Here is a 12,903-nt window from a genome sequence, read left to right on the forward strand (position 1 = left end):
CACTCCTTGCTTTTTTGAAATGTATTATGAAGAATGCAGCCACACTCCACTCTGATGGGGAAACAATCCAGTGCTTTTGTTTGGAGAAAAGTGTGGTAGGATGACTCTTGAAATAAACTCTGCTTTGCTATCTCACTCCGAGGCTCTTCTGGTGCTTCCAGGCTCTCCAAGGCTTTGAAATTACAGAGGAAGAATTAGGGTGAAGAGGAAAGGGAGAGACTAAAAGGCCAATTTTTCAATCTGGGAAGATGGAAATCAAGAGGGAAAATTAGTGTAATTTTTTTCTGGAATAATTAATCTGCCCCTGACTGAATAATGTGGAATTTTCTCCTATTTCAGGCAAGAAGAACTAGAAGGGGATGTCTGAATTTCTCCGTAATATCTAACAGCTCTGCCTTCCTTTTTCAGTTCTGAGTGCTTTCAAGTACCCCCTGTTGATTGGCATCGGTCTGGCCACCGTCATTGGACTGCTATCCTGCCTTATTGGCTACTGCAGCTCCCGTTGGTGCTGCAAGAAGGAAGTGCAGGAGACGAGGCGGGAGCGTCGCCGGCTAATGTCGATGGAGATGGACTGAGCGCGGGGGCTGGACACACTTGCATTTCGGGAGAGACTCACGGGGCTCCTGGATTGTGTTGAGACACTTGCTCACAGGCCCAGACAGGACGGAGCGTTTGCTCTCTGATTTCAGCCTGGACCTCAAGCTTCTCCTTGTTACACGTTGTGTCCTGAGAACAGTCAGCAACTTGGGAGTTCTCCTTTTCCAGCAGCACTTTCTGCGTAGGGATTATGTCCTTCTAATGTGCAAACTGTTGAGCCTTCTTTCAGCAGGGCCCTGTGACAAAATTCATTAATGTTTTGTTTGTTTGTTCATTGGTTTCGTTTCCCCCCTCGTTGTTTTGGAAAGATGTCCCTGTATGAAAGCAAGGTGGGCAGGATGGTGAATGGGAAAGAGGCCGGTAAAAAGTGTTAGACTTTCACTGTAGTAACCAATCTGCCTTTCCCCTGTATCCCCATCACCCCATCCTGTTCCCTTTCTCTTTCCACCTTGGTATTTCAGAGACTTCTCTGTGTTGGGTTGAAGGCTGGGGAAGGTTCCTGTGCTGGAACCGTCATGAGGCTGTTCCGGCAAAGAATTGTTTTGTGGTTGTCAGCATGCCTTCTCTTCCCTGGCTTTCCAAGAGATTGCAGTTAATCTTGACACATGACTTGCCTGGTGGAGGTCTTTGAAGCACTTTTTATAAACCTTTTATTTCCAGTGCTCAAAGCTCTTAGCTGTGGTGAGGAGGGACTAACTTGACAACCCTGAAGAGTCAATCCTCAGACAAGCATTTGATGGATGTCTGCCTATCTTCTCCCCCACCCTTCCACCTTCTCTCCCCCCCACTACAGCTGCTCACACCGTGCCTGAGACCCTGTGCTGCTTGTGGCAGGGGGGCACGTGGTATCTAGGGACAGGGCTCAGCCTTCTGCTGGCCTCAGCAGGGAGGCTGGAGACCTTGCTCCCCGGGTGATGGCGTGACTTCTGAAAATAATAAGAGATGGGTCTTCATCTGCAGTTGGCCAAGTGATCATGTTTAGAGACTTGTAAACTATGTATTACCAAATGCACAGACCAGACTTCAGTGCTGCTCCTGCCAGTCTCTCACTGGTAACCCTCGAACCTGTGAGCAGAATCTGAGACCTGCAGTAGCTGCAGTGCAGCTCAGGGTAGGAATAAGAGCAAGCCCAGGAGGGCAGCAAGAATCCTTCAGGTTCCAACAGCCCTGGTCTTGAGCTTGGGCCTGCAGCGGGGTTTTCCCCATGGGCTTGAGACCTATTCCTCGGTGCTATAATACAGAAGTCCTGCTTTGGTCTTCCAAATACACTGACCTGGCTCCTGAGGGGGAGCAGCATCTTTGCCAGGCAGTTCTGTCTTCCCAGCACGGCTGGTGTTCTAAGCAATAAAGGTCAGAGTAAAGATACTGTGTACAAACAAACGAGGAAGTAGGACTTCACCGCAGTCTGATGTCGCAGCCGTGGTTTGGCTTGCGTCAAGAAGGGTGAGAAGTGCAGAGATGAGGCCAGGGCTCAATCCCTAGCATGGTTTGTAAGATAAACAGTGGTAAAGAAGAGCATCCATGGAAGGTAGTGGCTGTGGCGTGCTGCTGCCTGGTTGGACATTAGTTATGTCCTAGACAATCTGCTTCTCTAATAGCTCATCCCGCTGCATATTCCAGGGGAGCTGCAGGTCTGGTATCTGGGCTATGAAGGGTTTCTTTGTGGTAAGTTTACTTAGTGTGGATTTTTTTTTTTTCTGCCTTGAATTGTGACCTTTTTTCTGATGCTGATGTGGTTTTCCAGAAGGCTGCTCTGTGTCCTGCGTGTGAACATGCATGCAGTCACATCTGTATGCGTAGAGGTGTCCAGGGATTTTTGAAAGATGAATATGAACCATCTTCAAAATGGGCTTAATTTGCAGAGTTGGGGCTTGCAAGTTGTTATTTGACTCTTTGAGACATGTCATGTAGTATTCCAAAACTGGGAGCCCCAGACCTATGAACCTCTGAAAGACTTTGGCCTGAAGGTACAAAGCAAGTTTTCTTTCTGGCATGGTGTTTTTCTTTTTGGAAGAGCTCTTAAAAGGCCTCTGTTGCAGGCAGACTTAGCTGCCTTTCCTAAAGAACAGGGCAGAAGCAATCTCTAGCTTCCACTGTGAAAGCCCAGAAATCTGTAGCAATGCTTTCCAAAGGAAGGGAGTTCAGGAAAGGATTCACTGAGATACTACTTTGACAGCAAGAATTTTCCTTCCTGTCCTGTCTCTGCCGTAGTGAAATCTTGTTTTTTCCTGAGATGTTAAGAAACACTATTCTAATGTTTGGGATGCTGGCTGAATCTAGCAGCTTCTTTCCTGCATTAACATCTGCTTTCTTCTCAGAAGGCTTGTGGCGTGGGGGTATCTTGGGAGGGGTGAAAGTGGTGGTGAAGTTCTAAGCACAGCATCAGTCACTTTTTGTCCTGGCAGACTGACTCCTTATCTATCTATGCCCTCAGTTAAGTTTTAGGGAGAGAGGATCATGACCGTAATGCAATAATTAGGGAATGGATGAGCAGAGAACCGCCAGCTCTTCCCAAACACACAATATAGCACACTTCCTCCCTGCTGGAAAAAAACTCAGGGTTATTTTGGTCAGGGCTCCCTTCTTCTCTAGTGAAAGGCCCCGTGTCCTTATCTAATGCTGACCTTCCTTCACGGCCCATAACAAACCACCTTTGTCACTCCAAGCAAAGGAAGCTTGCCACTAGCTTGTACTGCTGACAGCCCCTTGGAAGGCAATGCTGCATCCCATTCCACCCTGTATTTGCTGTTATTGGAAGGCTAGAAGCTGATGGGCTAGACCTAGCCCCCAGGTTTCCTTCTACTTGTGCCAATTTTGTATTACCCCCTTTTTTAAAAATAGCGTGAATCTTCTCTCTAAGGGGAAAAAAAAAAATCGAGGTCACTTTTCATGTTTTTTATTGTTATTATTATTTCATGTGTGACCAGGGTTTGTGTGAGTGGAGGTGTGTGTGCATCTGGTTGTGTATTAAACCTGCAGAGTATCAGAAGGGTAAGCTGCCTGTGGTGCAGTACAAGCATCCATATCCTCCCTGCTGCAACCTGTGGTATTGTCAAAGTATCCTAAGGGCTCACATTGATCTTCCTCTGTTTGCATTGCCACGTCTGGTAAATTCCTCCAGGCACTTGGAATTTCGATCCAGGGCAACCTTGAACATCATACAGCAGAAGGGCAAGATATTTTCTTTCTTTCGTTTTAATTTCAAAGTTATGAAATAAAGTTTTGGGCACAATTCTGGAATGCAGGTACTGATTAGTTCTAACAGTGCTGTGTAAAATGTTTCTTTTTATGTTTAAAATAAAGAGCGAGCCTTTTTGGTTATGTCTGTGCTGTGGGTCTGGATGTTTGAGCTACGGGCACTTCTTTCCTTGTTCCCTGCATGTATGCAGACACTATTGTTGAAGGTATAAAATGTAAACCTCACAGTCCTGATTCCAGCACTGTTTACCCTGTAAAATAAGCATCAGCCCTATTTTACAGTAAGTTTTAAATATTTGCCTACGTTTCTGGGATGAATTGAGAAGCATAATTATTTTCTGAGGCTATTGTGTTTTTTGCCCCACTGTAAGTCAGCCTTTTTGTTGGAGAGTTTTATTTTGATTAGCTAAGGCCAGGAGTCGCAGTTGAGAGTGTATATTTAATATCTGCTGTAAAACCTGGCATTGGAGGTTGAGTCTTCCTTGACCCCTTCATAAGGCTTCTCTTTTCCAAGGTACCAGGAGGAAAATCCAATAGTGTTGGAAGAAAACTTGCCGCTTTCTTTGCCAGTGGCTGAATTTAAGGTGGTTTTTTGCACCTAGCAACCATGCAAAGACACCAAAATCATACAGCAAGGAGGTGACTTGCTGTCATGGCTTAATCCCAGCTGGCAGCCAAGCCCCATATAGCCACTTCCTCACTCTCCCACCAGTGGGATGGAGGAGAGAACTGGAAGGGTAAAAGTGAAAGAAATCCATGTGTTGAGGTAAAGACAGTACGATAGGGAAAGCACAAGCCATGCACTTAAGCAAAGCAAGGCATTCACCCCCGCTTCCCGTGGGCAGGGAGGTGCTCAGCCATCCCCAGGAGAGCAGGGTTCTTGTCACACGTAGCAGTGACTTGGGAAGACAAACTCCATCACTCTGAATGTTCCTCCCACCAGTTTTATGTGCCCAGCAGGGCCCCCTCTGCTCTGGGATATCGTCCCTGGGGTCAGTTGGAGTCACCTGTCCTGGCTGTGTCCCCTCCCACCTCCTTGTGCCCCCTCAGCCCACTCGCTGCTGGGCTGGGGCGAGAGGCAGAAAAGGCCTTGGCTCTGTGCAAGCTGTGCCCAGCAGTAAGGAAAACAGCCCTGCATTATCAGCGCTGCTTCCAGCACAAACCCTAAGCACAGCCTCATGCTACCTGCTGTGAAGAAAATGAACTCTATTCCAGCCCATACCAGCCCACTTGCTTTCCAGCAGGAAGTTGTTTGAGGTGGTTTTGGGAGGGCAAGGCAGTCTCTGGCAAGGTGAGTTTGTGTTCAGTGTTGTATGCTCTCTCAGAGCAGGCTGCAGTGCAGGCCAGGTGACAGCAAAGTGTGTGCCTTTGGCTTCTTTCTAGATGGAAAGGTGGGCTTGCAGCAAGCTGGGAGGTGGCACCAAGCTCTAAAATCCTTAAGGAGCAACAGAAGCCCTCAGCCAATATCCAGGAGCACCATAAATGGTCCCTCAGCAGATCCTCTGCCAGCTGCAGGTGTCCAGCACACACAAGTTACAGCAGCAAGGAGTGGTGTGCTTGTGGGACAGCTTGGCCTCCAGCTGTGCAGGTTACAGCTCACGGGTAAGTTTGGATTTGCTTTTATGAAATTCACTTGCCTCCCCCACCCCCTGGGATGACCTGGGTCTTAATAACGTTCTTGTAAACGTGCTAGGATTTTGTCATAAGAGAGAAAGCCGGAAAATGTAAGTCTGGAAATGGAAAGGGGTCCTGGCAAGTTGAGTGCCTGAGTGTTGCAGTCAATGATGGGAGGTGTCAAGTCTCTAACACCGCCTCATACCTGCCATGGGCTGAGCTCAGCCAGCTGCTGACAGAGGTGTGGCCTGCTGCCAAGGGGACAGTCTGAGAAGCACTTTTGTGCCAGCCTGAGAGTTTCACTGCTTTCATAACACCAGGCTCAGGCAACAAGCTTGGCCGTCCTTTCTCTCTGACAGGGCTTGGTGGTGCTGCCGTGGCTCTGGCTGACTGCCCTGCTCAGGTCAGGACCAGTCCAAAATCCCTCTCTGGGCTGAAGCTGACTGGTGTCAAGCAGGATGCATGAGAAGACCTGCTTTCTCTTTTGTCAGGTTAAAGCCCAGTCATGAAAATCTTCAAGGAAAAGTGCGGCTTTAGCCTTTCCTGTGGGACTTCCCACGCTTCTGTGACTGCGGGGGGCTGAGGTCTGCACAGCAGGCAGCAGGACAAATGGTGTTTCAGGAGAGAGTCTGTAGTCACTGATTGAAGCTGTGGGATGTGCTAACTGAAGGAAAAGCCACTGCTCATTCTTGTGCCAGGCAAATACACCTTAAATGCCATGTGTAGCCTTCAGTCAGACAGCTCTTTGCCAGGGCTCTCCTTCTGCTACTGAGGAAAATGGCATTGTGCTGTAGCCAGCAGATGACTGATCCTGAGAGCTCCAGGGGAATGCCTGAGTTATTGAGGAAACCGGGCCCTGTGGATTCCCAGGTCCCTCAGAAGAGCTGCCACAGACACAAGCTGTTCTCCTCTCCCTGGCAGCAGAGCTGCATTCCGTGAAGTGCCAGAGGAATAGCAGCATGTCTGCTTCCACCCCTGCCAAGGGGGTAGAAAGGCAGGACTTCGCAATACAGGCTTTGTGAAAGTGGGTTAGCATCGTGTTATACTTTGTTCATCGGGGATTTCATAACCTCCAGTGTGTTCTGGGCCTTAGACCAGACCACAGACTTAGTCTGAGCACACCTCTGTTGTTGTCAGAGGTGAGTGATGAAGCTGCAGACAAATGGACACCAAGTTCTGTTTCTTCTTGGCAACTTAACCTGGCTTATGCCCTCTAGTTCCTTGCTTGTGTGATGCTGGCAATGGTTTGACATACTTAATGGATGGTAAGGAGTGCCAAAGACACTAGGTTCCTAAAAGTTTCCTCTAAAGGGTGGAGCTAGAGAGACGGGAGGATGAACTTCCAGAGCTCCTTCAGCCGAGCTGGCAGTATGAACATGCCAGTCACTGGGCCTCTGAGCACCCAGAGATGTCCGAGAGGATGGGACCAGTGTTGCCTTTGCAGCTCTTGTTGCCTCTGTGCTGACCAGCTCTACAAAGGCCCTGGCACGATGTGCAGTGGCTGGGAAGCTAGGACTGTGGTCAACAGAGAAAATATCCATGCTGCTTAGCACCTGCCTGGCTGTATGAAAGCTGTGTGTGGTTACAGACAAATGCACGTTTTGAATGCATCTGCAGTAGCTGTAACCTCCCCTCTGGTGTTCAGTGCGTCCTTTTGCTGTCCTGAAACTTGTTTGCTGATTTAATCTGTGTTTTCTTCTCTCCGCCTTACCTCTTCTGTTTTTCATGCTTCCCTTCAGGAGCCTTTTCTTGCCTTTGTCTCTCTGCATCTGAAGGATGATGGTCTTTTGGGCTTCTCTCTCTCTGGAGGAGAGCAAGGGTACGTTGTTACAGTGTGCTCTTGAATCATCAGCTGAGAGCTCAGCCCGCAGAACTCCAGCCCTGTGCCCACTGCAGAATCGCCTGCAAGGCTGGCACCCCGTGCACATACACACAAATGTTTTGTAGCCACCTTACCTCATGAGAACTCCAGGCAATATGCAAGGAAATTAAGCATTTCTGGTGGGGAAGTGACTCCAAAGAGACATTTATATTCCCTTTGCCACAGCAGAAGGCACAGCTTTTCTTTCAAAGAAAGATGGTTTATCCTTCTTTCTCCGTCTGCTTGCTATCATAACATAAATTCATAAATCACCAATTCTGCTCAGTGTCTAGGAGCTCCAGACAAGCGACCACTGTGCGGAACATTTTCATTTTTCAGGATAACGACGGTGTGATTCATTGTTAACACCCAGGATAGCTACCCTGGACTTGAGAAACAGGTAATTAAAGAATGTAATTCATCCCAGCTACTCGAGATATGCATCTCAGAATAAGAACCCGAAGGCACTTGTTTCTCACGATTGCTGTGGAGGAAAGCACAGCTCACCTGAGACGTGAGAATTAGGCAAGAGACTTTTATGCAAGCATTGAGCAGACAGGTAGGGGCTGGGAGAAAAGAGGTAATGGCAGCTCCCTCTAGTGATGGGCTCGGGAGGAGGGAAAAAGTCCCAGCAGGGAGCTGTGGTCATCATTCAACCAACAGACAGGCGATGGGTCCTCAAGTTCTCTCCAAACGTAGCTTATGTTTCCGTGAAAACACTTCCAGGATGGATTTTGATCTCGATTTTGTTACTTGTGTAACACCTCTGCCTTTGTGTAAGAGTCCCTGGATGATGGCTACCAGGATGAATCCAGTCTACTCTGTGTTTTTTATCCTTTTGCAGGCTCCTAGATTCAGCCAGGCCTTTTCTGCTGTGGGGCTACTGGAGTTAACCGTGCCTCATACTGAGGTCCCTGGTGTGTTATCCACAGTGTCCAGTCCCTCTGAAGGTCTCTTTCCTAGTAGCTGTACCAACAGTGAGTGAACAGGCTTCTTGGAGTACTCAGAGCAAAATAATTGTCATAAGGTGAATCTTCCAGTATATATAAAAAAAAGATAATATGTTTTTCTACTTTATTGTGGTTTTGGCTTTCTTCTGCAGGGACAGACCTCGCTAGCTGGTTTGTGTCACTGCCCACTCTCTCCTCTGCCCCCATCACTGCAGGCTGACAAGCATGGCCTCTTCCTCTAGATCAGAAATGTCCATCTCTGGTTTTCCAGGAAGAGCCCCTTCAGCTCAGAGCGCTCAGACTGGTAGAATTATACATTTCATTAGAAATAAGATGTTAAGGTCCTTTTGAAGTTGATGGCTTTTCCTGTAGCCTTTAAGGTCCGTGCTGAGATGTCTTTGCCTTGTGCCATTATCTTTTTTTTTCCCTCTCTTCTTTCTGTCTCCTACAGTTCCCTGCATGGATGAATGCAGAAAAGGTCTTTTCAGAAAAGATCTATAAAGGTCTTTTGTAAGTTGCTATTCATTAAATTCCCTTTCCTCGACCTGACTGTGTACAGTGTTAACAAGACAGCTCTCAGGACCCTTGGGCACGGCACTGCTGCCTTTAAACCCTCCTTTACCTCGTGTCAGTGGTGGCAGCAGCGTGTTGCCACAGTGACACTTCTTCCCAGCTCGACTGAGACCCCCATTTCAGTGGTGAGAGGTGTTCTCCAAGTCCCTGAGAGCAGCAGGGGAGTTGTGCAGGCTCTCTTGTGTGGAAAGTGCCAGGCAAAAGGAAGATAGCTGCTGCTGTGTTGCAGCACTGAGCGTATCCTTTGTCAGGCCCTTCAGTGGCAGCGTTGAAGGGGGAGCTGCTTTCACACCGAGACTGACAATCGGAGCACAAACAAGTGAGATGTACCGTGTACGTTTGCAACTCTTCCTGCCATCTCTGTTTAATCAAAGCAGTGTACCCTGCAGGCTTTCCCCGGAGTTCACTGCCGCTCCTGCCTCTTGTTTGAAGGGAAATTGTTTGGCTGAGAGTAAATATAACTTAGCCTTTCTGTGACGATAGCCGAGGAACAGCTCTGTAGTGGAAATGGAGGATAGCAGCAGCAACAGCCTCAGTGCTGCCTGCCATGAGCTCTGCTCTCGTGCTTGTGTGACAGCGAGGGCAGTGTGGGGCGGTGCTGTGCAGAGTGCTCTTCCCAAACCTAAGGGGGGTGAAAAGGTGGCATGTAGGAAGCAGAGCATCTGCTGCATGGCCAGGTGCAGCTCTCCGGTGGCTAAACACACCCAGGCCATCATGTTAACACTGCATTGGGAGGCAAGGTTCCCCTGGCAACCCCTCAGGCCCCAAGCTGAGCTCCTTTGGACACCTGCTTACGCATACTTGAAGAGAAGAGAGAAAAGATGCTTCTGGAGCTTCAAGAGGAGCTGAAGCTGGCAGTTCTGGGATTTCAAAAAGGACCACTCTGGCTCTGCTGTTGGGCCTTGCAAAGCCACTGCTATTCCTGTGATCTCAGAGGAGTGGGAAAGAGGGAGTTCTTTCAGGCAGATGAGCAAAGCCTTTGAAGGTAGGCGAGCTGTAAGTGTAGTTCTGCCATTGCTCCCTTGCTTTGTCATTTCAGGAGCACGGCTGTGTAATGGTCCCACGTTGTTGGCAGTGCTGGGCTGGCCCCACTCCTCTGGTGCAGAAAACACTTCAGTGTCCTGGCTGGTAAGGATGGGACTTTCTGTCTGTGTAGGTGGTGGGGGTTTATGTGGTGAGGTTTCCTCTGTCAGCCCAAGCACTGCTCTGTGGCACCTCCAGCTCCTCCCTCTTCAGCCCCAGCCCTGCAGTTGCCTGCCTACAGCTCCTGGATGCTCTGCTCACTGCAGTAGCCTAGGTCAGGGAAAAATCCATGCACTTCCAGATTCACACACTGCCTCTGGAGAGGCACGTGCTTCCTGAAGTGCCTTGGAGCCCTCTGCCCACCTCTAGGACTGGGAAACATGGTTTTGTACATATTCCACTTGGGTTTGTCAGGGGAGCGCCTCCCTGCTGCAGCCACTGGTGCAGTAGGTTTTGGGAATTGGAGTTGTCATTTTCCCAGCCTAGATGTATTTAACAATTGGTTGCAGCAATGGGTGTTTAATTCTCTTGCTAGCGTTTCCAGGCCAGCTCTTTAATTTCATTTTTTTCAAACCCTATTGCTTCTGGAAATCCTGTAATCGAATCCAAGCTCTGTCAATCTAATTAGTTTTGAAGTGCAGAATCTCCATAACTTAGAGACCTAAATAAGCAGCTTAATATGAAAACCTAGTTTCTCTCCCAACACGTAACAGCGTCCTGTATTCCCCCACCGAAACTCCTCCTGAACAGCAGCCCCCTGCATCAGTTCTCCTTATCCCTCTGTTAACCTCCCTCCTCTCCTCTCTTCCCCGGCCTCTGCCCTGGCCGTGCCCATCGGGAACCGAAACAACCAGGCGCATCCCTCCGCTGCTCCGCTTCAAAGCGCCTTTCATGATGCTGCTTGCGTAAAAGATGCTGATGCTGCTTCGGACGGCAGCGCAGAGCGCTCCGGCGCTGCGCAGGAGCCGGCCTGGGCAGGGGGGCTGCACTCGGAGACCTCACGGTGACGTGACGGGGCCCTGCGTGTGCTGCAGAGGGGATCACCGGGATTTGTGGAGGGCAGCCTGCACTCTTCTCTGACTTGCTTTTTATTTTTCAGTAGAAATGACGGTGCAAATGAGAGCGAACGCCAGTTCATTGAAAAGGAGTTGTGCGTGTTTGCTACTCAGCGCGGCCAGAGTCCTTAGAAGCTGCAGCTGTACAAGGCAGGTGTTTCTCTGCCCTCTCAGCCAGTTCTGCTCTTAGACTTCCATTTATATTGTTCTCTTTGTGGTTTTAATTATTTGTTTTCAGTTGCTGTACTGTATTGTGGGTTTTTTTCAGTGCAAACAGACCCCAACAATCTTTCTGTGCCACTGTGGGGTTTTTGCTCGTGGAGACCCTGACCTTGCCTGCATTGGAGCCGTGTGCCACGAGGGCCATGCAAGATTCGACCAAAGGAAGCAAACTTTCCCACCACCATGAGAAAAGGTTGCTATTTTCTTCACTTCTGCTGGTCTTCCCCTTTTTGTTCTGTGGCTGTCTGGCTTTCCTGGGACTGAGGGGCTCCACAGCACATCAGCGGGGAGAGCTGCACGCACCGAGATGTCACTTGGCTCCCGCAGCCCGAGGTGAAAGCCGCGTGGCAGCGAGGCGAGCTCCCAGCGAAGCGAGCCTGGCTGCAGCAGGAGCTGGAGGGATTTGGGCATTTCTGCCTCGTCAGGAGGTTTCTGGCCCTGAGAGCGTGCCCGGGGGAGCGCGGCTGAGCCGCCGGCCTTGGGGAAGGCAGGCAGCAGGCCGGCTGCCTCTGTAATTGGGGGCACTAACCAGCTGCCTTTGATGTCTGAGCCGGGCTGAGAAAACCTGATGGCAGACTTCAAAGTCTGTTGCGCCAGCTCCCCTGATTATCCGTAGGCTTCTGGCGCGTCCCCCAAGACTGCCAGATTATCCCAGCTAATGCTGTGCTCTTCCCCGTGTATCCCCCCACCCCTGCCTGGCGCCAGCCTCCTGCTTTCAGGGCTGCAGCTTCCATCCCTCCCTGTCCTTCTGTCCTTCTGCCTCTCCACATGCACTGTGGGCATACGGCAGTGGCGTTTCTGGGTGGGAGCCGGAGCTCCTGAGACCTGTGAGGCAGAGGCAGCATTTTTGGAGAGCTTGCCTATAGCCTGCACCCCTGGGCTGTATTCCCCCTCCCTGTTTGGTCACAAGAGCAGCCTGAAATGTGGGGAGCTCTCTGCAGCTGCTGTTTGCAAGGTGTTCACAGCCGCACAGGCACCGGGCTCCTTTGCTGCCTTTCCCCTCGTAGCAGCCTTTGGGAAGCAGGGCTCCCACCCACGCTGCCTCAGGGCAGGATGCACAAGCTCAGGGGGCGGGAAGGAGAAGCCTGTGTTGGGTTTTTCCCCTTCAGCCTCCCTGCTGGGACCTCTGTGCCTCAGATTAGTCTCTGGCTCCTTTTGCCTCCTGCTCTGGTGCCCAGGGAGCCCCAGGCTGCTGGCAGAGCTGTGCTGGGCAGGGCACTGCCGAGCGCTGGCTGGGATGGGGTGAGGAGGTGGCAGATCCTTGGGGCTGAGCAGAGGCCCTGGAACTCGTGCCTGTGCCAGAGCAGTTTGCTTTCACCTGGGATATTGCATAACAATGGCAAAAGCTCACGGGGAGGGAAACTTAGCTTTTTGTGAGCTAGGTTTTATTTCCTCACAGAGCAAGCAACCTTGGCAGTGGCTGGAAACCCTTCCCGTGAAAAGCTGGATTTGCCTATGTCATGGTTTGAGGTCTGATTTCCTTTGGATGGTGGCATTTGTTGTGACTTTTCAGTGGAAGCAATGAATGTGATGGCTGCAGGCACAGGAAACCACAGCTTCCCTAACCCCGGCGCCCAAACAGGGTGAGGGAACCCATGGGAGCCGTATAGCCAGACTGGGATCTGGGTTACAGCCTTTCCCCTGTGCTTGCCTAATCGCTTTTGGCTCTCAACAGACTCCTCCCCCTAAAAATAAACACTGATTACTGGGTCACCTCCTTCATCCTCAACAGTTCCTCCACAGCCTTTTTGCCCTGCTGTGGTGCTGATCCTGCCTCATTCCCATCTCTCCCCAGGCTCATTGCAGCGTG

General features: G+C 50.1%; 1 protein-coding gene across 2 annotated transcripts in view; it reads left to right on the forward strand.

The window, feature by feature from the left end:
- PTGFRN (prostaglandin F2 receptor inhibitor) overlaps positions 1-3,918 on the forward strand; it is a 65,666-nt gene extending 61,748 nt beyond the window's left edge. For both annotated transcript variants that reach the window (XM_040056121.2, XM_040056122.2), the window contains one exon: positions 409-3,918. In XM_040056121.2, the coding sequence (XP_039912055.1) occupies positions 409-575 (167 nt within the window). In that variant the 3' untranslated portion in view covers positions 576-3,918. The remainder of the gene's footprint in view (positions 1-408) is intronic.
- Positions 3,919-12,903: the final 8,985 nt, after the last annotated feature.

Source organism: Hirundo rustica, chromosome 2, assembly GCF_015227805.2.
Source record: "Hirundo rustica isolate bHirRus1 chromosome 2, bHirRus1.pri.v3, whole genome shotgun sequence".
NCBI classification, from domain to species: domain Eukaryota; kingdom Metazoa; phylum Chordata; class Aves; order Passeriformes; family Hirundinidae; genus Hirundo; species Hirundo rustica.